This window comes from Herpailurus yagouaroundi, unplaced genomic scaffold (assembly GCF_014898765.1).
Source record: "Herpailurus yagouaroundi ecotype Mexico unplaced genomic scaffold, PumYag 67793, whole genome shotgun sequence".
Taxonomy (NCBI): Eukaryota; Metazoa; Chordata; class Mammalia; order Carnivora; family Felidae; genus Herpailurus; species Herpailurus yagouaroundi.
The window spans coordinates 26,375,679-26,399,372 of record NW_024420586.1 but is presented as its reverse complement, the minus strand read 5'-3'; the positions used below and the strand labels follow the sequence as shown (position 1 = coordinate 26,399,372).

Sequence of the window (23,694 nt, the reverse complement as noted above, 5' to 3'; positions counted from 1 at the left end):
AATAGATGGACCAGTATACAGAATGAAATTTGAATAAAATTACATCCCGTTTTCCCTAGAAGTCATATATGAAGCACTTTATAGTCTGTACACTAATCAGGCAGAGAGACTTGTGGTTGTCCTCTGGGGCTTGGTTGGTGCAGTTGGACAGGGCTTGGTGTAATGGCTCCATTTTCCACTAGGTGGCACTGCTTAGCTTAATGGGGTGGATTGGTGTGGCATGCATGCATTTGTGTGTGTGTGTCTGTGCACACGCACACATTCATGCACAGGAGAAGTAAAAATGGCATCACCCAGCTTCCCAGGCTCTACCTTCTACCTTCAGAATTCTGTGCTCTCACCAACTGGCCATTACACACCCCTCCTTTGTCTCCAGCTTCCTTCCACTCCCTGCTTCTACACTGCCTGAGTCCAAGATGTCAGCCTGCCAAGTGGCACCCCCCTCCTTAATTTTATCTCAGATGGGGTTGTGTTTCCAAACCCCTCACTTCTGAGGGCACTGCGGCTTGGATCCACTCATACCCTTTGGGGGAGGGCCTCTCCAAGCAGTGGCCAGATGCTGGCTTGCCCCCTGGGAATGTTCATGTAACCATGCTGTGGCAGAGGTTCAGAGGTTGTGACTGGATGCTGGCCTGCCCCAGAATAAGTTCGTGCAATCTCATAGCTGCAGTGTTTCAGGGATTATGGTAAATCACAGCACACAACCCACATAAGGTTTCAGCATACCCTGCCATCTTTGTTCCAGTACTAGCAATTGTGTTCTCTGGGGTCCACTAGGACCTATGCTTGTGAGGAGGCCTACCAAATGCCTTCCTAGCAGGGTAGCAAGGGAACCACTTCTCCTTGTGTGACCTGCAGACCCCTCAGACCTCACTGCCAGCTCCTGGGGATTTGCCCTTTCCACCAGAGCACTGCCAGGTATTGGGCTGCAGAATTTCCAAAGCTTCTCTGCCCTGTTTACATGATATTGAAACCCTCTCCTTTCTCCCTTTCTTGTTCAGGCAATTGTAGTGCTTCCACTCTTTGTTTTTCTCTCCAGCCACTTTTGGGGGGAGTGCTTTTCCTGTACTCTCCCCACTTTCTGTGTCTTGTTTTCACAAATACTGCTCCCTACTCTCCATGGCTTCTCTCTCTCCCGGTTAACCTCTCCATGCCATGTAACTGCCGAGTTCTATGGCTCAAGTTATGCAGATTGTTGTGTTGATCCTCAGACAAATTTTCTAGGTGTGCAAAAATGGTTTGATGCTGATCTAGCTGAATTTCAGGGACAAAATAAGCAGAGAACTTCCATGTTACTCAGCCATCTTGGCCCCTCCTCCCTCCTCCCTGTTTTTAAATTATTTTTGCTTCCCTTACCTTATGCTCATCTGTTTTTAAAATAGAACTATTTCATGTTCCACCATTCTCACTTTTGCATATATATCCAATGGAAATGAAATCCAGATCTCAAAGAGATATCAACACTCCCATGTTTATTTCAGCATCATTTACAATAACCAAGATATGAAAACAACCTAAATTCCCCTCAATGGATGAATGGACAAAGAAAATGTGATATATATATATACACATATATATATACACACACACACACACGCACACATACATAATGGAATATTGTTCAGCCTTTAAACACAAGGAAATTCTTCCAGTTGCAACAACATGGATGAACCTAGAGGACATTATATTAAATTTAAAAAGTCAGACACAGAAAGACAAATACTGCATGACCTCACTTATATGTGGAATCTAAAATAGTCAAATTTAGAGAAGCAGAGAGTAAATGGTAGTTATCAAGTGCTAGGAGAAAGAGAAATGAGATGTTGGTTAAGGGGTACAAAGTTTCAGTTGTGCAGGAAGAATAAGTTCTGGAGATCTAATGTACAACAATGTGTTTAAGTAACAATCATTCATTGTATTCTAAAATTTGCTAAGAGGGAAGATCTTAAGTGTTCCCAACACACACAGAAACATAGAAGGAAAGAAAGTGGTAACTATCTGAGGTGATAGATATGTTAATTAGTTTGACTTTGGGTGTGTGTGTGTGTTTGTATCAGATCATCAAATTAAATTAAAATATATAATTTTTAATTGTCAAATACACCTCAATTTTTAAAATTCAGTTTAAAGCAAAAATTAGTCTTTTTTCTGATAGGTAGACTAGATGAATTCTAACATTCATTTCAATTTCAGAACCTTATGATTCTAAGATTTAATTAAGCAGATGAGAAAACTGAACTTCGGAGGAGTTCAGTTGTCTTGCCTAAAGTCACAGTTTACTGTTGAAGAATTGAGATTTCAGATCTCCTAACTCTTAATCCATGCTCTTGGAAGGACATCTTAAATTCTGGCTAATTAATTATCTTCATTCTCTCTCCTAGTCCCCACCACTTGTGATTATGGGGTAGTCTGATAGACACCTTAGTGGCACTAAGCCAGACAAGTAAACTGTGTAGATCAACAAATAAATTCAAGTTGACTAAATGATTGTCTAGCTCATGCATACTCAGGATGAACACAGTTTACACTTATTATCCCAGCATAATTAGTAATAGCCTTCCCTTTTACTGTTAAAGTGTCCTGATTTGGATGATATGGTTATGCTACCAATGGCTAACCTGGAAGCCCTAACATTTTGTAGTTACTAATCCTTGAAATAACAAAGCAATTGAGTTCAAGTTACAGCACAAATCACAGATTCCGTTATATCTAAACATAGCCTTTCATCACATAAGCCATCCCAAACAAGATTCCTTTAAGAAAATACATCTTTAGAAGATTTTGTGTTTTATGAGATATTTCATTTGAGATTATTAAGCACTTTTCAGATAAGTAATGTTATTTGGATAGTGCTGTAGAGTTTACAAAAAGCCTGGACTAACAAGAACTTCTTTAATAGAAAAATAATTACTGTGCCTATCTGGGTTCTGGATTATGCTGAGAGAGATTCAGTAGATGGAGGAAATAGTCTTAGCTGCCCTAAAAGAGCAAAGAATATGATTGGAGCGATGGTCTCTGCACAAATGTAATTCACCTCAATATTTTAGAGGGGATAAAAAAATCAAGCACAAAATCCAACACCCATGCACTGAAAGCCTTAAGTTAAACTGTCCTCCTTAGCATCCAGAGATCAGTTATTTGTATACATGCCAGTTTTTCATCTGTCTTCAAAATGTATTTTTAATCTGCGCCAACTACTGGAGAAGCCTGTAATGATATACTATATTAGTTTCTTAGGACTGCCATAACAAATTACCATAAACTGGGTGAATTAAAACAACAGAAACTTATTCTCTCACAGTTCTGGAGTCTAGAAATCCAAAACCAAGGTGTCAGCAGAACCATGCTCTTTCTGAAGTCTCTAGGGGATGATCCTTCTTTGTCTCTTCTTAGCTTCTGGTTATTGCAGACATTCCTTGGATTGTTAAACATATTACTCCAATCTCTGCTTCCATCATCACATGGTTTTACCCTCTGAGTCTACATGCCCTGTATCTTCACGTGGTACTCTTTCCTATGTGCGTGGCTGTGTCCAAATTTTCCTCTTCTTATAAGGACACCAGTCATTGGATTAGGGCTATGTGTGGTCTAATCCAGTGTGGCCTCTTTAAATTAACTATATCTTCAAAGACCCTATTTCCAAATAAGGTCATATTCACAGGCACTGAGAAATAGGACTTGACATATTTTGGGGGAAATACAATTCAACCATAAGAGCTTGTCCTCTGCCCTCATCCTCCCAAAACTTATATCCTTCCCATATTCAAAATACATCCACCCCCTCCTGGCATCCCCCAAAGTCTTAACCCATTCCAGCATTAACTCTTAACTCTAAACCTTACCTTCTACATAATCTAAATCACGTATGAATGAGACTTTTGGTATGGCCCAATTGGGGAAAATTTCCTATTTTTGGACTTTTAAAACCTAGAAAACAAGTTATTTCTCTCCAAAATACAATGTTAAGACAGGCATAGAATAGACATTCCCATTCTGAAAGAGAGGAAATGGAAGAAATAAAAGAGTTGCTGGTCTAGAGCAAACTGACAACCCAGCAGAGCAAATTCCGTTAGGTTTCCAGGCCTCAGAATAATTCTCTGGTGACTTGATATTCTTTCCTCTGGCCCCATTCTCTCAATCCCACAGGAGTGGCAGCCACCCTCTCTAACCAAGGAAGAGGCCCAACTCTCTGGGTCCAGAGGACAGTGGCCTACTTCCAGGCCAGCCCTCTCTGGATCTATGGTGGTAGGGGCAGCACCTCTGGCCTCTGAGCCACTCTCAACATCCCTGCTTACCTCTGAGCCCACGTGGAGTCTTTCTTACATTTTCTTGAAGAATAACACATATTCACAGCCAAGTAACTCTATCAGCCTATTTTCTGCCTGTAGAATCCCCAAAGTCTGACAGCCTTTCTTCATTTGGTCCCATATCTGATCCTTCAGTCCAAGCTGGCAATGTTTCTGCTGAGATAGTTTATTGGATCCATGTGTCACACATCTAATCCCTCCAGCAAAAGTTTGGCCACACTCTTTGTGTTCTCTCCAGAGCACAGTTTCTTATGGTTTTCAATAAACATAGGGTAATAATTTTCCAAATCTTCAAATTCTGGTGACATTTTACTTAATAATTCTTAAATGGACTAAGCCTTGCACATTCTAGGAGAGCTCACTTGTCACTCTGTAATGAAATGATCTGTTTAGGAAGTTGTTTGCTCTACTAGACTATGAGCTCCCTGGAGGCAAGAAGTTTAGATCATTTATCTCTGTGTCTCCAGTGTCCAGCTTCATAGATGACACAAATTTGGCTTTTAGTAATTATTGGAGAAGGGAAAGATATTGGAAGGAAGGAACATACTGGTAGAGTTATAATTTCGTGGGAAGTAGAAAGGTGCTGGGAGCTCAGACTTCCAAAGCCAAGACTATGTCACTTCCTCAGGACTCTTAGCCATCTACTCTGATCTTAGAGCCTTGTCAGGATCTAAGCATGCAAGAAACATTGCGATCACAAAGTGATCCCAGGCCAGGTAAGCCTTTAGCTCATCAAAGTACCTTTTCCTTCCAGAAGCTTCCTGGTCAATTCAACAACAGCTTAGCACATATCCAGCATACCAGAAGGGGTAAGAAGGGATCATAGAGTGCCATGTGTAGGCTATGGTTTAGATGGTTAATTCCTGTAAACTGATCAAGGCTGAATATTTAATGTGCTAGAACCCTCAATAGCTCTCTCTCTCTCTCTCTCTCTCTCTCTCTCTCATTCTCTCTCTGTGTGTGTCTCTAATGGACCTCTATAAGCTGGGATAAGGGAGAGTATATATCTCTTTTTACAGTCTTGTTATGCCTTTACACACCAACCCGTTATATTATATAAATATAGTCCATTACTTATTGTCAAGAATAAAAAGCTAAATGTGTACACCTATGTCTACACTCAACAGGAGTGCAGAAAAGGAACAAATCAGACATCCAGAGGAGTGAGAAAAGTGGAAGAGTCCCATGGAATGCACACCCAGAACAAATGAGAGTGTTTGGTGCCCACCACTTCCTTTCTCCTTTTAACCCCCAAACTAGTTGCTGATATACCCTCTGCCTTCCCCATAGTCATGAGAGTCAGGCTGTGATAAACAAATGCAGCATTTATAGACTGGTTAACAGCAAATGTCAAGTTTAATACCATGAGAGAGGACCCCAAACAGAATATAATTTCATGAGGGCAGGGTCTTTGTCTTGTTCTTATAGCTCCAATGCCTTGAAAGGTGCTAAGCACATAGTAGTTACTCAGTAAATATTTGTTTAATGAATTTTGAATGAATTAAATTGATTAAACAGGAAACTGCTATAGGTAGTCAGAGCGTGGCATTCAGAAAAAAAAAAATCTTGGGTAAGAAACCCCTGAGATGAAACTATTGTCCAGGTAATGCAGTGCTCTGATTACGTGGCAGCAGCAAGGCCAGGAAGGAGAATGTATGTCTCCAGGAAGTAGTTAAAGCATTCCATACCCCAGAGTCACAGAGCCCTGCCATCTCCCTTTCTTGCTTGGCAAGATGACTTGGATTATCACTGTATTTCCAGGTAACTACCTCCTTTTCCTGACTACTCAAAGAGAACCACAGCCAAGACTAACAGAACTAATTTTGCTTAGACTAAACCAATACAGTGGTTTAGATATCATTGTTCCTGTATCCAGCTCCAATTGCAGGATCTACCCCCCTATTCTTTTTCCCTTTCCAAAACTACTGAGGGAAAAAATTGGAGGTGGGAGATTTGTTAGGTATTGGCTCCAATATTTGGTTTTCCTCTTCACATGCTCTGACACCTACGTGGCCCTTTCAGCCTTAGGAGCAGATTTTCTGGCCTTCCCTAACATGTCTTCCTTAACTCTATTCTCTCTTCTATTTGACTTATTTTAGATACCTGCAGCAGAAAACAACCCTTTCCTTGTTGGAATGCACTATTGGTACTCCAGCCACAGCCACCGGACCCAGCACTGCAATGTCTGTCGGGAGAGCATTCCTGCCTTATCTAGAAATGTTATAATCTGCGAAGGTACCTTTTCTGATTACTTTAGGAAATGGAGTCCAGTGGGTAGAGATAGGGGTAAAGGAGTTCATGCGGCTTTAGTGTCACTGACTCACACTAAGTCACTGACTCTAATGTAAGGTTAATTCTGACACTTAACAGACTAAAGAAAAGAGATGGAAGGAAGCTGGCAAAGGGGGCAATTCTCATGAACTAAAATGGAGGGTTGGATCTGACAAGATTGGACAACATGGTCACAAGAATTGGAAAAACAGAAATCACCTCATTCTTGCCATCAATTTCCATTCAAATCAGATAAGTAGAAAATTTAGTCCTTAAGAATAAAAAGGAACTAGATCATATGAGAATCAGGCCTTTGGAGGTTGGTCAGAACTATTTAGATTCACCTAGGTTCTAACTTTCAGAGAGATTAGGGAAGGGCTTTAGAATCTTCATTGTCACCAGATTCACATCCATCTTTTCTCCTCCTTTTATCATAGTGTGCAAAGTGAAGTCTCACAAATTATGTGCTTTGAGAGCAATCAAAGACTGTAAATGGAATACTTTGTCTATCACTGATGACCTCCTCATGCCTGCAGATGAAGTAGTAAGTACCAGCCATCTTCTCTTACAGCCACTCTTTCCCATCTACCCTTTAACCAGGACACACAGGGGAACGAAGACTTCTCGTTACATACAACCCAAGTAGACTTCCTCCTTAGGCTTACAATCCATCCAATCTAGAAGAATGAAAGCCCCCACATCCAGCTGTCATCATTTGCTAGCATTGGAGTGGGGAGGGCAAGACCATGAAGAACCTTGTTGGGGTCACTTAATGTCCCTCATGGGGTAGCATAGTTACTCCAGCTGGCCCTTTCTCTCTTTTATATCTCTAACTTCTATCTCTTATCTTTTTATTTACCTTTCAGAAGACTATGCCTCATCAGTGGGTAGAAGGAAATATATCTGTCAGTTCTCAGTGTGCAGTATGTCATGAGAACTGTGGCAGTTACCAAAGACTTCAAGACTTCCGATGTCTCTGGTGTAATTCTATGGTAAGACTCTTCTCGTCTCCTTGAGAACTTGACTTCTAGAGAGGGGGTGGAGTTAAGCTATGTGCCTACACATAGAAATCTAAGAGACCCTTACCCCAAATATATTATGCATATTACATAGTATAGAGCTCAGTAGTTAGCCTTTCCAGATCTGGCTACAGAGTCTTGAAGAGAAAGACTTGCTAGTGAGGTCTACTAGTAAATGGGAAAATCTTAACTCTGTTATGACAGGACAGGCAACTAAAAAAAAAAATAAGTTCTGAGTCTATCCTTAAGAAACCTCCTTTCTTCATTCACCATTTTCTGGGAACTTGTAATCTTTGTTAACTAATAATGGTTAATAATATTAACATACTACTATTGCCACTATTTACTGAGTGTTTTGTGTACCTGATCTCATTTAATCCCTACAACAACCCTAAACAGGGCCTCATTGTCCCCATTTACAGATGAGGAAAGTGAGGTTCAGAAAAATGAAGTGATTTGCTCAAGGTCATGCAGCCAGTAAGCAAAAAGAGTCTTGATTCATGTATAATTCTGCAAAACCATATTCTTAACTACAACACTACCATTCCTCTATACCAATTGTTCTTAACTGGGGGTGATTTTGTCCCACTTACAGGAGACATTTGACAATGTCTGCAGGCATTTTTTATTGTTACAACTTGGGGAGTTGCTAAACCTCCCATAATGCACAAGGCAACACAAAAAAATCTATCTGACCCAAAATATCAATAGTGCCAATGTTGAGAAACACTTACCTAGACCGTTTAGATTTTAGATGCTCCTGTGAAACTGATTATTCTAGGCAAGAAGAAACTAATGCCTGAGCTTCTTTTTAGAAGACTCTGGATCCCTCTACCTTGCTCCAGGCCATAAGTTTCTCCTGGAAAGGAGCTTGTATCCCCATCAGGCACCCCAAGTTTTGCAGCTGTCCCCAGGGGACAACTCTAGATCACGTGGATCTGGTGACCAGTGAGTATAGGTCCCAAGAACTGTAACTAATGGAGAAAAAGTTCTTACCCAGCTACCACACCCAGGATAGAGCAAGAAGCAACAATCTGAGGATCCCAGTGTTACTGTATAAGAGGGCTCTTACCATATCTTCATAATTATGGCCTGAGGAGCAGGCTTCTAATTGAACACATATCTAAGAGTGTACCGTAATACATTTTAGAGACCTAGGAGGATAAGCACCACATTGGCGCTCTCTCTCTGCCACACTCTGGAGTACCAGTATCTCCCAGGGGGGAACTTTTACATGCATCTGGTATGTTGGCTTTTCACAGCTGCTGCCCAGGTGATCCCCTTTATTTCCTGGTTCTGCTGGCCAGCAGGACTTGCATTACTGGGTCCTATAGGACTGTGACAAATGGAGAGAGGGTTCCTGGCCCACTACCATAAACAGGGCACAGCACAGACAACAGACTGAAAAGAGACCTATTTGTCCAGCTTCAACCTCAAGGGCAGGCTTCTGGTCTGGCACACATCTAGGGGCCTAATAAGGTGTTATCTCAGGATGAAATCCAGTGGATGCTATCTTTGTGCTTTCCTTCTGACTTGCTCCATGTTGCCACTATCACCCAAAAAGGAGCTTGTACACTTGTCTGGCACACCAATATTTGCAACTGCCATACAGGAAGCACCTCTAGGTCTCCCAGCTCTGGTGGCCATGGGCCTTATGCCTGCAGTCCCACAGGATTATATATAGTTGCATACTTTAAAAGCTGCTATTTAAGGGTCTGGCTTCCAATCACTCGAACTAGGTACTGATTAAAATCCCCCCCCCTTTGGGACAGTGACATGCTTTGGCACACTCTCAACTACTAGGAGCCACTAGACAACCAAAAGGTGGGCAGGGCTGAATAATAAGTTTCATCCCCTACACAAGGCCACACTCTCAAGACTGAGAGGTGGCTGTTTAACCTAATTGATATAAACCAACCCAGAGAATGAAGGAAAATAAAGAAACAGAAGAATATATTCTAAATAAAAGAAGAAGATAACACATCAGAAAAAAAAGTCCTTCATGAAATGTAGAAGAGTTACTTACCTGATAAAGTGTTCAAAATAATGACCATAAATGCTCACCAACTTAGGAGAATGGATGAACATAGTGAGAACTTCAACAAAGAAAATATAAAAATTAAAAAGAGACAAATGAATGGAAAAATATTCTGTGCTCATGGACTGGAAGAATTAATATTGTTAAAATGTTCATACTGCCCAAAGCAATCTAAAGACCTAATGCAATCTCCATCAACATTCCAATGGCACTTTTCACAGAAATAGAACAAGCAATCTCAAAATTTGTATGGAGCCACAAAAGACCACAGATAGCCAAAACAATCTTGAGAAAGGAAGAAGTGGGAGACATCATGCTCCCTGATTTTGAATTCTATTACAAAGCTATGGTAATCAAAACAGTATAGTACTGGTAGAAAAACAGACACATAGATCAATGCAACCGAATACAGAACCAGAAAGAAACCCATGCAAATATGGTCAATTAATTTATGACAAAGGAGCCAAGAATATACAGTAGGGAAAGGACAGTCTTTTCAATACTGCTGGAAAACTGATCCACATGTAAAAGAATAAAACAAGACCACTATTTTATATTATTCACAAAGAATTAACTCAAAATAGATTAAAGACTTGAACATAAGACCTGGAACCATAAAATTCCTAGAAGATAACATAAGCAATAAGATATTTGTCTTGGTGATGATTTTTTGTATTTAATACCAAAAGCAAAGGAAACAAAAGTAAAAACAAAAAAGTGTGATTACACTTCTGGGTATTTACCCAAAGACAATTAAAACACTAACTTGAAAAAAAATCTGTGCACCAACATGTTCATTGAAGCATTATTTACAATAGTCAAGATATGGAAACAACTGAAGTATTCACTAACAGATGAATGAATAAAGAAAATGTGATATACACAATAATGGAATATTATTCAGCAATAAAAAATAAAATTTCACCATTTGCCACAACACAGACTGACTTTGAGGGCATTTTGTTAAGTGAAATAAGTCAGGGAAAGACAAATATTATATGATCTCATGTAATGCGAAATCTAAAAAAAAAACCCACCAAGCTCATAGATACAAAAACAAAAAAAAGGTCATTACATAATGATAAAGGGGACAATCCAACAAAAGGAGATAACATTTGTAAATATTTATGCACCCAACATAGGTGAACCTAAGGGAGAAAAGCACAGCAATATCATATTAAAGGATTTAAATAATAGATTTGTAGTTGCCAAAGTGAAGGTTGGATGAAATGAGTGAAGGGGAGGATTATAATATACTTCTAGTTCTGAAATAAATAAGTCATGAGATGTAATGTACAATGTGATAACTATAGTTGGTAATACTACATTGCATATTGGAAAGTTACTAAAGAGTGGATCTTAAAATTTCTCATCACAGGGAAAAGATTCTGTAACTATGTATAGTGACAGATGTTAACTAGACTTATGGTGATGATTATATCACCATGCATTTAAATATCAAATTATTGTGCTGTACACCCGAAACTAATATAATGTTGTATGCTTATATCTCAATAACAAAAGACAGAAAATATAAAAAAAAATAGCAAATAAAAGTCACAGAACTTTAGAATACAATACCTGAACTGGAAAAGTACACGAGAGAGGTTCAACACAGACTAGACAAAGCAGAAGAAAAGATGAGTGAATTTGAATACAGGGGAGTGGATCACACCCAATCTGAGAAGCAAAAAGAAAAAAAATGTGAACAAACCAGAAGATAGCAAAAGAGATCATGAGACATCAAGTGGACCAACATTCTCATTATAGGGTTACAGAAGGAGAAGAGAGAAAGAGAAGAGTTATAAAACTTATTTGAAGAAATAATGGCTGAAAACTTTCCTAACTTGGAGAAGGAAACAGACCTACAGATACAAGAAGGCAAGAGAGTTGCAAATAAGATGAACCAAAGAGACCCATAAAGACCAAAGAGACACATTATAATTGAAATATCAAAAGTTAAAGACAAGAAAAGAATATTAAAAGCAAGAAGACAAAAACTTGTCATGTACAAGTGAACCCCCATAAGACTATAGCATATTTTTCAGCAGAAAATTTGCAAGCCAGAAGGGATTGGGACAATATATTCAAAATGCTGGGGGAAAAAACTTCCAAGCAAGAATACTCGACACAGCAGTGTCAATCAGAATTAAAGGAGAGAGAGTTTTTCAAACAAAAGCTAAATGAGTTCATTACTACTATACTGGCCATATAAAAAAAAATGTTAAAGGGACTTCTTTAAGCTGAAATTAAAGGGCACTAATTAGTAAGAGGAAAACATATGAAAAATATAAATCTCACCGGTAAGGGTAAATATATTGTAAAATTCAGAATAATCTAACAGTGTAAAGGTGGTGAATTAATGATTTATAAAGCTAGTATGAAAGATAAAAATAGTAAAAGTAACCATAACTATAATTTTATAAGGGATACACGACATAAAAAGATTGTAAGTGGTGGAGCGCCTGGGTGGCTCAGTCAGTTGAGCGACCGACTTCAGCTCAGGTCATGATCTCACAGTTTGTGAGTTCGAGCCCCGCATTGGGCTCTGTGCTGACAGCTCAGAGCCTGGAGTCTGCTTCGGATTCTGTGTCTCCCTCTCTCTCTGCCCCTCCCCCATTCATGCTCTGTCTCTATCTCAGAAATAAATAAACATTTAAAAAAATTTAAGATTCTAAATAGTAATATCAAAAACACAAAAGGTTTGGAGGGAGTAAAATATAGAGTTTTAGAATGCATTCAAACTTAAATTGTTATCAACTTAAAACAGACTGTTACACCTCCCCCTGCTCATGCTCTGCCTCTCTCATCTTTCAAATATAAATAAGTCTTAATTTTTAAAAAAATGGGGGAGCACCTGGGTGACTCTGTCAGTTGAGCCTCCAACTTCAGCTCAGGTCATGGTCTTGCAGTTCATGAGTTCGAGATCCACTTTGGGCTCTGTGCTAACAAACAGCTCAGATCCTGGAGCTTTCTTCAGATTCTGTGTCTCCCTCTCTCTCTCCCCCTCCCCTGCTCATGCTCTACCTCTCTCTGTCTCTCAAAAATAAATAAATGTTAAAAAAATTTTTAATAAAAAAAATAGGGGCGCCTGGGTGGCGCAGTCGGTTAAGCGTCCGACTTCAGCCAGGTCACGATCTCGCGGTCCGTGAGTTCGAGCCCCGCGTCAGGCTCTGGGCTGATGGCTCAGAGCCTGGAGCCTGTTTCCGATTCTGTGTCTACCTCTCTCTCTTCCCCTCCCCCGTTCATGCTCTGTCTCTCTCTGTCCCAAAAATAAAATAAAAACGTGGGAAAAAAAAAAAAAAGAAACAAGACTGTTACAAAAGGTGTTATACGCAAGCCTCATGGTAACCACAAAGCAATAATCTTAGTAGATACACAAAATATAAAGAGAAAGGAATATAAGTATACCACTACAGAAAATCTTCAAATCACAAAGGAAGAGAGTAAGAGCAGAGGATCTACAAAACAACCAAAAAACAATGAGCAAAATGTCAATAAGTACATACTTATCAGTAATTATCTTAAATAATATACATGAACTAAATTCTCAAAACAAAAGACATAGAGTGGATGGATTTTAAAAAGACCCATTTATATCCTGCCTATAAGATATTCACTTCAGATATAATGACACACAAAAACTGAAAATGAAGGGGTGGAAAAATATATTCCATGCAAATGGAAATCAAAAGAAAGTAGGGGTAGTTATATTAGACAAAATAGGCTTTAAAACAAAGACTGTAATTAGAGACAAGGAAGGTCATTACATAATGATAAAGAGGACAATCCAACAAGAGGATATAACATTTGTAAATATTTATGCACCTAACATAGAAGTACCTAAGGGAGAAATGCATAGCAATACAATATTAGGGAAATTAAATACTCCACTGTCATCAATAGAAAGAGTATCCAGACAGAAAATTAATACAGAAACATTGGCACTAAATGACACATTACCACAGATGGATTTAATAGATATATACTGAACATTTCATCCAAAAGCCACAGAATATACATTCTTGTCAAATGCAAATAGAACATTCTCCAGGAGAGATCATATGTTAGACAACAAAACTAGTCTTAATAAATTTTAAAAGATTGACATCATATAAAGCATCTTTTCTGACCACAGTGGTATGACACTACTAATCAATTACAGGAAGAAAACTGGAAAATCCACAAATATGTGGATATTAAACATGCTACTGTACAAAAATGGGCCAAAGAAGAAATCAACAGAGAAATAAAAAGATACCTTGAGACAAATGAAAATGGAAAAAAACATACCAAAACTTATGTGATGCAGAGTAGTAGGATCCTGAGCTCACCTCATTCCACAGACACACTGAGATAGTAGTCACATCAATGCAACTAATTCAGAAAATGACCCAAAGACTGGCAGAAGAGACCTTCCACAGTTAATTGTAGTAAGGAGGCCACAATAAAAAGGGTAAGAAGGGCAGAGATACAACTGGGAACCAAACCCTTAGTGAGACACAATTGGGAAAAAAAACACAAATGGAAGAGACACCACAGGTACAAAGAGAATCAGACCCTACCAACAGGCACCTCAGGCACAGGGAACCTGAACTAGGAAGATGAGTTCCCATAACATTTGGATTTGAAAAACAGTGGGCCTTAACCTCATGAGTTTTTACAATCAACAGGGCTTAATTCTGAATACTTTAAAAACCAGTGAGCTTAGCTCCAGGAGAACCAGAGGGTGATAGGAAGCTAGGTCCTTGATGTTAAATAGACAACATAACAACCCAGCCAAGATAGAGCATAGAAGCAGCAGTTTGAGCACCTGGGGTATAAGTGAAGATTTGTTTATTAATCCCAGAACGTGTGCTGGAAGAGATCTGTAGAAGACTTCTCCAAGAACAAAAGAGCTATTGGGTGCCATTTCTCTCCCATCCTTCCCAGCCTAAATAGCTGCACACCTACAGGAACCAGCGAGAACACTCTCCACCTAACTTACTAACACTGTGTGCCCTACCCCCATTCTCCTATTCTCCTGCAGATCTGCCCCATTCAACCCACAGATAGTCCCTCCAAAGCAGCTCCTGGTAAACTGCATCCTGCAAGCAACCCCAGCAGGGACAAACACTACTCCAAAGTTGACTTCTACCTTGGAAGGAGTAGAAGATAACCACACACGCCAGTGCACCACAGCCCTAGCATCCAAACCTTACAGTTGGCTGTGCAGAGAGGGTATCCTGCTGATCAGTGTAACTACAGCCCTGGCAGATGGATGGGTGCAGGCATCTGATCTTACTGCAGGCCTTGCCGACCAACAAAAGCCTCTCTGGAGACAATGCAGGGAAAGTGTCCTGCAGGTCAGTGTGACTGCAGCCCTGGTAAGTGAGCTTAGGACAGACATTTGGTTTGATTGCCAACACTGCCCAACTATAATCCTACAGCCCCACACAGGTTTCTTAACAGCACAGGGATTAAACTGTGCCTACTATGCCACAAAAGTCAAAGTGGACCATTGCAGCCAACTGTACTGAAGGCAGACAAGGTGCAGCCACAACAGAAAGGCACAAACAACCCACATAGGAGGCACTACTGAAGTGCCTGGTTCTGGTGAATAAGGGACATTATGCACAGGGAACTACAAGATATCTTCTTCATAGGGCCACTATTTTCAAGATCAGAAGACATAACTGACTTATCTAATACACATGAATAAACACAAAGACTTAGACAAAATGAGGAGACAGAGGAATATTTCAAAGAACAGGACAAAACCACAGCAAAAGAGCTAAATGAAATAAAACTAAGCAATATACCTGATAAAGAATACAAAGTAACGCTCATAAAGATACTTACTGGACTTAAGAGCAGAGGATCTCATTGAGAACTTCAGCAAAGAGATAGAAAATATTAAAAAAGAACCAACCACGAATGAATAACTCAATAACTGAAATTAAAAATACACTACAGGGTCACAGACAACATGATAATCTACATGGAAAACCTGGAAGACTCCACCAAAAGGCTGCTAGAACTGATCCATGAATTCAGCAAAATCTCAGATACAAAATCAATGTACAGAAATCGGTTGCATTTCTATACATCATTAATGAAGCAACAGAAAGAGAAATCAATAAATTGATCCCATTTACAATTGCACCAAGAACAATAAAATACCTAGAATAAACCTAACCAAAGATATAAAACATCTGTATGTTGAAACTATAGAAAACTTATGAAGGAAATTGAAGAAGACAAAAAAAATGGAAAAATATTCCATGCTCATGGAGTGGAAGAATAAATATTGCTAAAATGTCAATACTACCCAAAGCAATTTACACATTCAGTGCATTCTCAATCAAAATTGCACTGGCATTCTTCTCAAAGCTAAAACAAACAATCCTAAAATTTGTATGGAACCACAAAGACCCTGAATAGCCAAAGTAATATTGAAAAAAAAAAAAAGCAGAAGTCATCACAATCCCAGACTTTAGCCTGTACTACAAAGCTATAATCATCAAGACAATATGGCATTGGCACAGAAACAGACACAGAGACCAATGGAATAGAATACAGAACCCAGAATTGGACCCACAAATGTATGACCAACTAATCTTTGCCAAAGCAGGAAAAATGGAAAAAAGACAGTCTCTTTAGCAAATGGTGCTGGGAGAACTGGATGGCAACATTCAGAAGAATGAAACTAGACAACTTCTTACACCATACACAAAAATAAACTCAAAATGGATGAAAGAACTAAATGTGAGACAGGAAACCATCCAAACCCTAGAGGAGAAAACAGGCTATAGCCTCTTTGACCTCAGCCACAGCAATTTCCTACTCAACACATCTCCAAAGACAAGAAAATTAAAAGTAAAAATGAACTACAGGTACCTCATCAAAATAAAAAGCTTCTGCACTGCAAAGGAAACAATCAACAAAACTAAAAGACAACCGATGGAATGGGAAAAGATATTTTCAAATGACATATCAGATAAATGGCTAGTATCCAAAATCTATAAAACACTTACCAAACTCAACAACCAAAAAACCAATAATCCAGTGGAGAAATGGGCAGAAGACATGAATAGACACTTCTCCAAAGAAGACATCCAAATGGCCAACAGACACATGAAAAGATGCTCAAAGTCACTCATCATCAGGGAAATACAAATCAAAACCACACTGAGATACCACTTCACACCGGTCAGAGTGGCTAAAATGAGCAACTCAGAAAACATCAGATGCTGGTGAGGATGTGGAGAAAAGGGAACGAACCCTCTTGCACTGTTGGTGGGAATGCAAACTGGTGCAGCCACTCTGGAAAACAGTGTGGAGGTTCCTCAAAAAATTAACAATATAACTACCCTATGACCCAGCAATAGCACTGCTAGGAATTTACCCAAGGGATACAGGAGTGCTGATGCGTAGGGGCACTTGTACCCCAATGTTTATAGCCGTGCTTTCAACAATAGCCAAATTATGGAAAGAACCTAAATGTCCATCAACTGATGAATGGATAAAGAAGATGTAGTTTATATATACAATGGAATACTACTTGTCAATGAGAAAGAATGAAATCATGCCACTTGCAGCAACGTGGATGGAACTGGACGGTATTATTCTGAATAAAATAAGTCATACAGAGAAAGATAGATATTATATGTTTTCATTCATATGTGGATCTTGAGAAACTTAACAGAAGACCATGGGGGAAGGGGAGGGGAAAAAATAGTTACAAACAGGGAGGGAGGGAGACAAACCATAAGAGACTCTTAAGTACAGAGAACAATTTGAGGGTTGATGAGGAGGTGGGGGAAAGAAGAAAATAGGTGATGGGCATTGAGGAAGGCACTTGTTGAATGAACATTGGGTGTTGTATGTAAGTGATGAACCACGGGTATCTACCCCAAAAACCAAGAGCACACTTTACACACTGTATATTAGCCAATTTGACAATAAATTATATTAAAAATACACTATAGGGAATCAATAGTAGATTAGAGGAGACAGAGGAACATGTCAGCAACCTGGAAGACAGGGTAATTGAAAGCAACCAAGCTGAAGATCAAAAAAATACAAACGAATATTTAAAAAATGGGAATAGGTTAAGGGAACTCAGCAACATCATCAAGCATAATAACATTCCAATTACAGGGATCCCAGAAGGAAAAGTGATAGAGAGGGCAGAAAATTTATTTGAAGTAATAATAGCTGAAAACATCCCTAATCTGAGGAAGGAAACAGAAATCCATTTTCAGGCAGCACAGGCAGCCCAAACAAAATCAGCCCAAAGAGGTCCACACTGAGACACATAATAATTTAAATGGCAAAGCCTAATGATAAGTATAGAATTTAAAAAGCAACAAAAGCAAACTGTTACATACCAGGGGAACCCCATAAGTCTATCAGCTGATTTTTCAGAAGAAAGTTTTCAGGCCACAAGGGACTGGCATAATATATTCAAACTACTGAAAGGAAAAAACCTGAAACTTCGAATACTCTACCCAGAAGGGCTATCATTTAGAACAGAAGGAGAGATAAATAGTTTCCCAGACCAAAAAAAAAAAAAAAAAAAAAAGCTAAGAGTTCCTCACCATTAAACCAATCTTACAAGAAATGTGGTTTTTTTTGCACTTGATTTTAATTTAATATGGCAAACCTTATCTAATTGTAATTTTATTTTATTTTTTTTAAAGGTAAGCTGTTTACATTTTTATTTTATTTTTTTTAATATATGAAATTTATTGTCAAATTGGTTTCCATACAACACCCAGTGTTCATCCCAAAAGGTGCCCTCCTCAATACTCATCACCCACCCTCTCCTCCCTCCCACCCCCCATCAACCCTCAGTTTGTTCTCAGTTTTTAACAGTCTCTTATGCTTTGGCTCTCTCCCGCTCTAACCTCTTTTTTTTTTTCCTTCCCCTCCCCCATGGGTTCCTGTTAAGTTTCTCAGGATCCACATAGGAGTGAAACCATATGGTATCTGTCTTTCTCTGTGTGGCTTATTTCACTTAGCATCACACTCTCCAGTTCCATCCACGTTGCTACAAAAGGCCATATTTCATTTTTTCTCATTGCCATGTAGTACTCCATTGTGTATATAAACCACAATTTCTTTATCCATTCATCAGTTGATGGACATTTAGGCTCTTTCCATAATTTGGCTATTGTTGAGAGTGCTTACAAGAAATGTTAAACAAAATTATTTGACTGAAAAGAAAAGGCCATAATCATGAGTAAGAAAATTATGAAAAGAAAAAACTTCACAGGTAAATGGAAGCGTATAATAAAAGTATAAGATTAATCACTTAGAAAACCAGTATGCAGGTTAAAGCATAAAAACAGTAAAATCAATTATACCTATAGAAATCAGTCAAGGGATTCACAAAATAAAAGGATGTAAAATATGACATCCATAAAACATGTGAAGGGAGGAGTAAAAATTTAGTGCTTTCAATGAGTTCAAACTTAAGTGACTATCAACTTAATAGCAACTGCTATATGCATAAGATGTTATATACAAACCTAATGGTAACCACAAATCAAAAATCTATAGTAGATACACAAGAAATAAAGACAAAGAATCCATCCAAGCATATCACTAAACAAAGCCATCACAACACAAGGGAAGAGAGTAAGGGGAAAAAAGGAACAGAGAAGAACTACAAAAATAACCATACAATAAGTAACAAATGGCAATAAGTACATACCTAGTAATAATTACTTTCAATGTAAATGAAATAAATGCTTTATTTAAAAGACATAGAGTGACTGAATGGATAAGAAAGCAAGACCCATCTGTATGTTGCCTACAAGAGACTCACTTCAGACCTAACAACACATGCAAATTGAAAGTGAAGGTATTGGAAAACATTTATCATGCAAATGGAAGCAAAAAGAAAGCTGGGGTAGCAATACTTATATCAGAAAAAATAGACATTAAAACAAAGACTGTAACAAGAGACAAAGAAGGACACTACATAATGAGAAAGGGAACAAACCTACAGGAGGATATCACAATTATAAATATTTATGCACCCAATTTGAGAGCACCTAAATACATAGTGTTAACTATTAACAGACATAAAGGGAGAAACTGACAGTGATACAATAATATTAGGGGACTTTAACACCCACTTACATTGATGGATACATCATCCAGACAGAAAATCAACAAAGAAATGGTGGCTTTGAATGACACATTGGACCAGATGGATCTAACAGATATATTTAGAACATTCCACCCAAAAACAGCAGAATATACATTCTTTTCAAGTGCACATGGAACATTCTCCAGAATAGATCACATGTTAGGTCACAAAACAAATCTCAATAAATTCAAAAAGATTGAAGCCATATTATGCATGTTTTCCCACCACAACAGTATGAAACTAGAAATCGATCACGAGAAAAAATGTGGAAAGAACACAAATACATGGATGCTAAATAATATGCTACTAAACAAAAAAGGGTCAATGAAGAAATTAAAAAGGAAAACACAAATACATGGACAGAAATAAAAATAAAAGCAAAATCGTCCAAAATCTTTGGGATGCAGCAAAAGCTGTTCCAAGAAGGAAGATTATAGCACTACAGGCCTTCCTCGAAAAGAAAAAAACCCTCAAATAAACAACGTAACTTTACATCTAAAGAGCTAGAAAACAAAAAACAAGCAAATCCCCGGACCAGTAGAATGAAGGACATAATAAAGATTAGGGAAGAAATAAATGAAATAAAGACTAAAAAAAAAAACAATGGAAGAGATCAATGAAACCGGCAGCTGTTTTTTTTTAATAAACAAAAATGACAACCCTTTAGTGAGACTCATTAAGAAAAAAAAGAGGTTTAAAATAGATACAATCAGAGATGAAAGAGGAGAAATAACAAACAACACCACAGAAATACAAAAGATTTTAAGAGAATATTATGAAGAATCATATGCAACAAAATTGGACAACCTAAAATAAATGCATAAATTCCTAGAAACATATAACCTTCTAAAAGTGAATCAGGAAGAAATAGAAAATTTGAACAGACTGATTACTAGCAATGAAATTGAATCTTAACAAACAAAAGTCTAGGACCAGCTGGCTTCACAGGTGAATTCTACCAAACATTTACAGAAGAGTTAAAACCTATTCTTCTTAAACTGTTCTAAATAACAGAAAAGGATGGAGAGCTTCCAAATTCATTCTATGAGGACAGAATTACCCTGATACCAAAGCTACATAAAGATACTTTAAAAAAAAAAACTTACAAGTCAATATCTCTGATGAAAATCCTTCACAAAATATTAGCAAACCAAATCTAAAAATACTATAAAAAATCATTTGCCACAATCAAGTGGTATTTATTCAAGGAATGCAAGAGTGGCTCAATGTTTGCAAATCAATCAACATGATACATCACATTAACAAGAGAAAGCATTTTTAAAAATGATCATTAGACTAAGGGTTGATGGGGGGTGGGAGGGAGGAGAGGGTGGGTGATGGGTATTGAGGAGGGCACCTTTTGGGATGAGCACTGGGTGTTGTATGGAAACCAATTTGACAATAAATTTCATATATAAATAAAAAAAATAAAAAACAAACAAACAAACAAACAGGAAAAAAAAATGATCATTAGAAGAGATTCAGAAAAGCATTTGACAAAGTAAAACATCCATTCATGGTAAAAGCTCTCAACAAAGTAACCTTAGAGAAAACATACCTCAATATAATAAAGGCCATATATGACAAACACACACCTAACATCATGCTCAAGGGTGAAAAACTAAGAGATTTCCTGATAAGATCAAGAACAGGACAAGGAAGTCTACTTCCAACTTTTAGTCAACAAGTACTGGAAGTCCTAGCCACATCAGTCAGACAAGAAAAAGAAATAAAATGTATCCAAATTGGTAAGGAAGAAGTAAAACTTTCATTATTTGCAAATGACATGATACTATGGATAGAAAACGCTAAGGACTCCACCAAAAAACTACTAGGACTGATAGCGGAATTCAGTAAAGTCACAGGATACAAAGTTAATAAACAAAAATCTGTTGCACTGTATACACTAATAATGAAAAACCAGAAAGAGAAAATAAGAAAACAATCCCATTTACAATTGCAGCAACAACAAAAATTAAAATACCTAGGAATAAACTTAACCAGAGTAGTGAAAGATCTGTATTCTGAAAACTACAAAATATTGAAAGGAAGGAAACTTATAATACAAACAAATGGAAAGATATTCCATACTCATGGATTGGAAGAACCAATATTGTTCAAATGTACATTCTACCCGAAGTAATTTACAGATTTAACACATCCTAAAGAACCAACAACATTTTACACAGAATCCTAAAATTTGTATGGGACCACAAAAGACCCCAAATCGTCAAAGCAGTCTTGAGAAAAAAGAGAAAAGCTGGAGGTATCATGCTTTTTGAGTTCAAACTATACTAGAAAGCTATAGTAATCAAAACAGTATGGTACTGGCAGAAAAATGACAGAGATCAATGGAACAGAACAGAGAGCTCAGAAGTAAATCCACACTTATATGACCAATTTTTCTATGACAAAGGAGTCAAGAATATATGATGGGGAAAAGACAGTCTATTCAACAAATAGTGCTGGAAAAAATGGACAGTGACATGCAAAAGAATGAAAGTGTACCACTTTCTTGCACATTAACAAAAATAAAGTCAAAATGGATTAAAGACCTAAATGTGATACCTGAAACCATAAAACTCTTAGAACAAAAAATAGGCAGTAATTCCTTTGACATCAAACATTTTGCTAGATATGTCACCTCAGGAAAAGAAAACAAAAGTAAACTAAACTATTGTGACTACACCAAAATAAAAAGCTTTTGCACAGCAAAGGAAACCATTGACAAAACAAAACTCCACTTACTGAATGGGACAAGATATTTGCAAATGATATATCAAATAAAGAGTTAATATTCCAAAATATATAGAGAATTTATACAACCCAACATTAAAAATGAGTAGAGGACCTGAATAGACATTTTTCCAAGAAGACATACAAATGGCCAAAAGACACATGGAAAGATGCTCAGTAACACTAATCATCAGGGACATGCAAAACAAAACCACAATGAGCTATCATCTCACACCTGTCAGAATTGCTAGTATCTAAAAGGCAAAAAACAACAAGCATTTGTGAAGATGTGGAGAAAAATAAACCCTCGTGCAAAGGTGTAAGTTGGCAGGAATGCAAATTGGTGCAGCCATTGTGGAAATCTCTATAGAGGCACCTCAAAAAATTAAAAATAGAATTACCACATGATCCAGTAATTCCACTACTGAATATTTACCCACAGAATATGAAAACACTATTTTGAAAAGATATATGCACCCCTATGTTTATTGCAGAATTATTTAAAATAGCCAATATATGGAAGCAACCCAAGTGTCCATCCATAGATGAATGGATAAAGAAGTGATAAATAAATATATATATATATATATATATATATATATATATTGAAAAGAATGAAATCTTGCCATTTGCAACAACATGGAATGATCTAGAGGGTATAATGCTAAATAAAATAAGTCAGAGAAAGACAAATATCATGTGATTTCACTCGTGTGGAATTTAAGAAAGAAAGCAAATGAACAACAAAAAAAGTGACAAATAAGTCTCTTAAATACAGAGAACAAACTGTTCTCTGGTTGCCAAAGCAGAGGTGGGTGGGGGTATGGGTGAAATAGGTGAAGGGGATTAAGAGTACACTTTTCCTAATGAGCACTGAATAATGTATAGAACTGCTGAATCATTATATTTTATACCTGAAACTAATATAACGCTATGTTAATTGTACCTTAATTTTTAAAAAGAAAAAAAAACTTATGGGATGCATCAAAAGCAGTTCTAGGAGAGAGGTTCATAGTGATAAAAACCTGAAGAAAAAAAATCTCAAATGAAAAACCTAACTTTACACTTTAATGAAGTAAATAAAAAGAACAAACAAAACCCAAAGTTAGTACAAGTAAGGGAATAACTAAGATCAGAGCAGCAATAAATGCAATTGAGAAAAAAAGGACAATAGAATCCATG

At 37.6% G+C, this 23,694-nt stretch overlaps 1 protein-coding gene across 1 annotated transcript in view; it reads left to right on the top strand.

Moving 5' to 3' along the window:
• DGKK (diacylglycerol kinase kappa) overlaps positions 1-23,694 on the top strand; it is a 173,529-nt gene that overhangs the window by 85,686 nt on the left and 64,149 nt on the right. Inside the window, exons 6-8 of the mRNA XM_040468943.1 lie at positions 6,407-6,542; positions 7,016-7,122; positions 7,448-7,570. Coding sequence (XP_040324877.1) covers positions 6,407-6,542; positions 7,016-7,122; positions 7,448-7,570 — 366 coding nt within the window. The remainder of the gene's footprint in view (positions 1-6,406; positions 6,543-7,015; positions 7,123-7,447; positions 7,571-23,694) is intronic.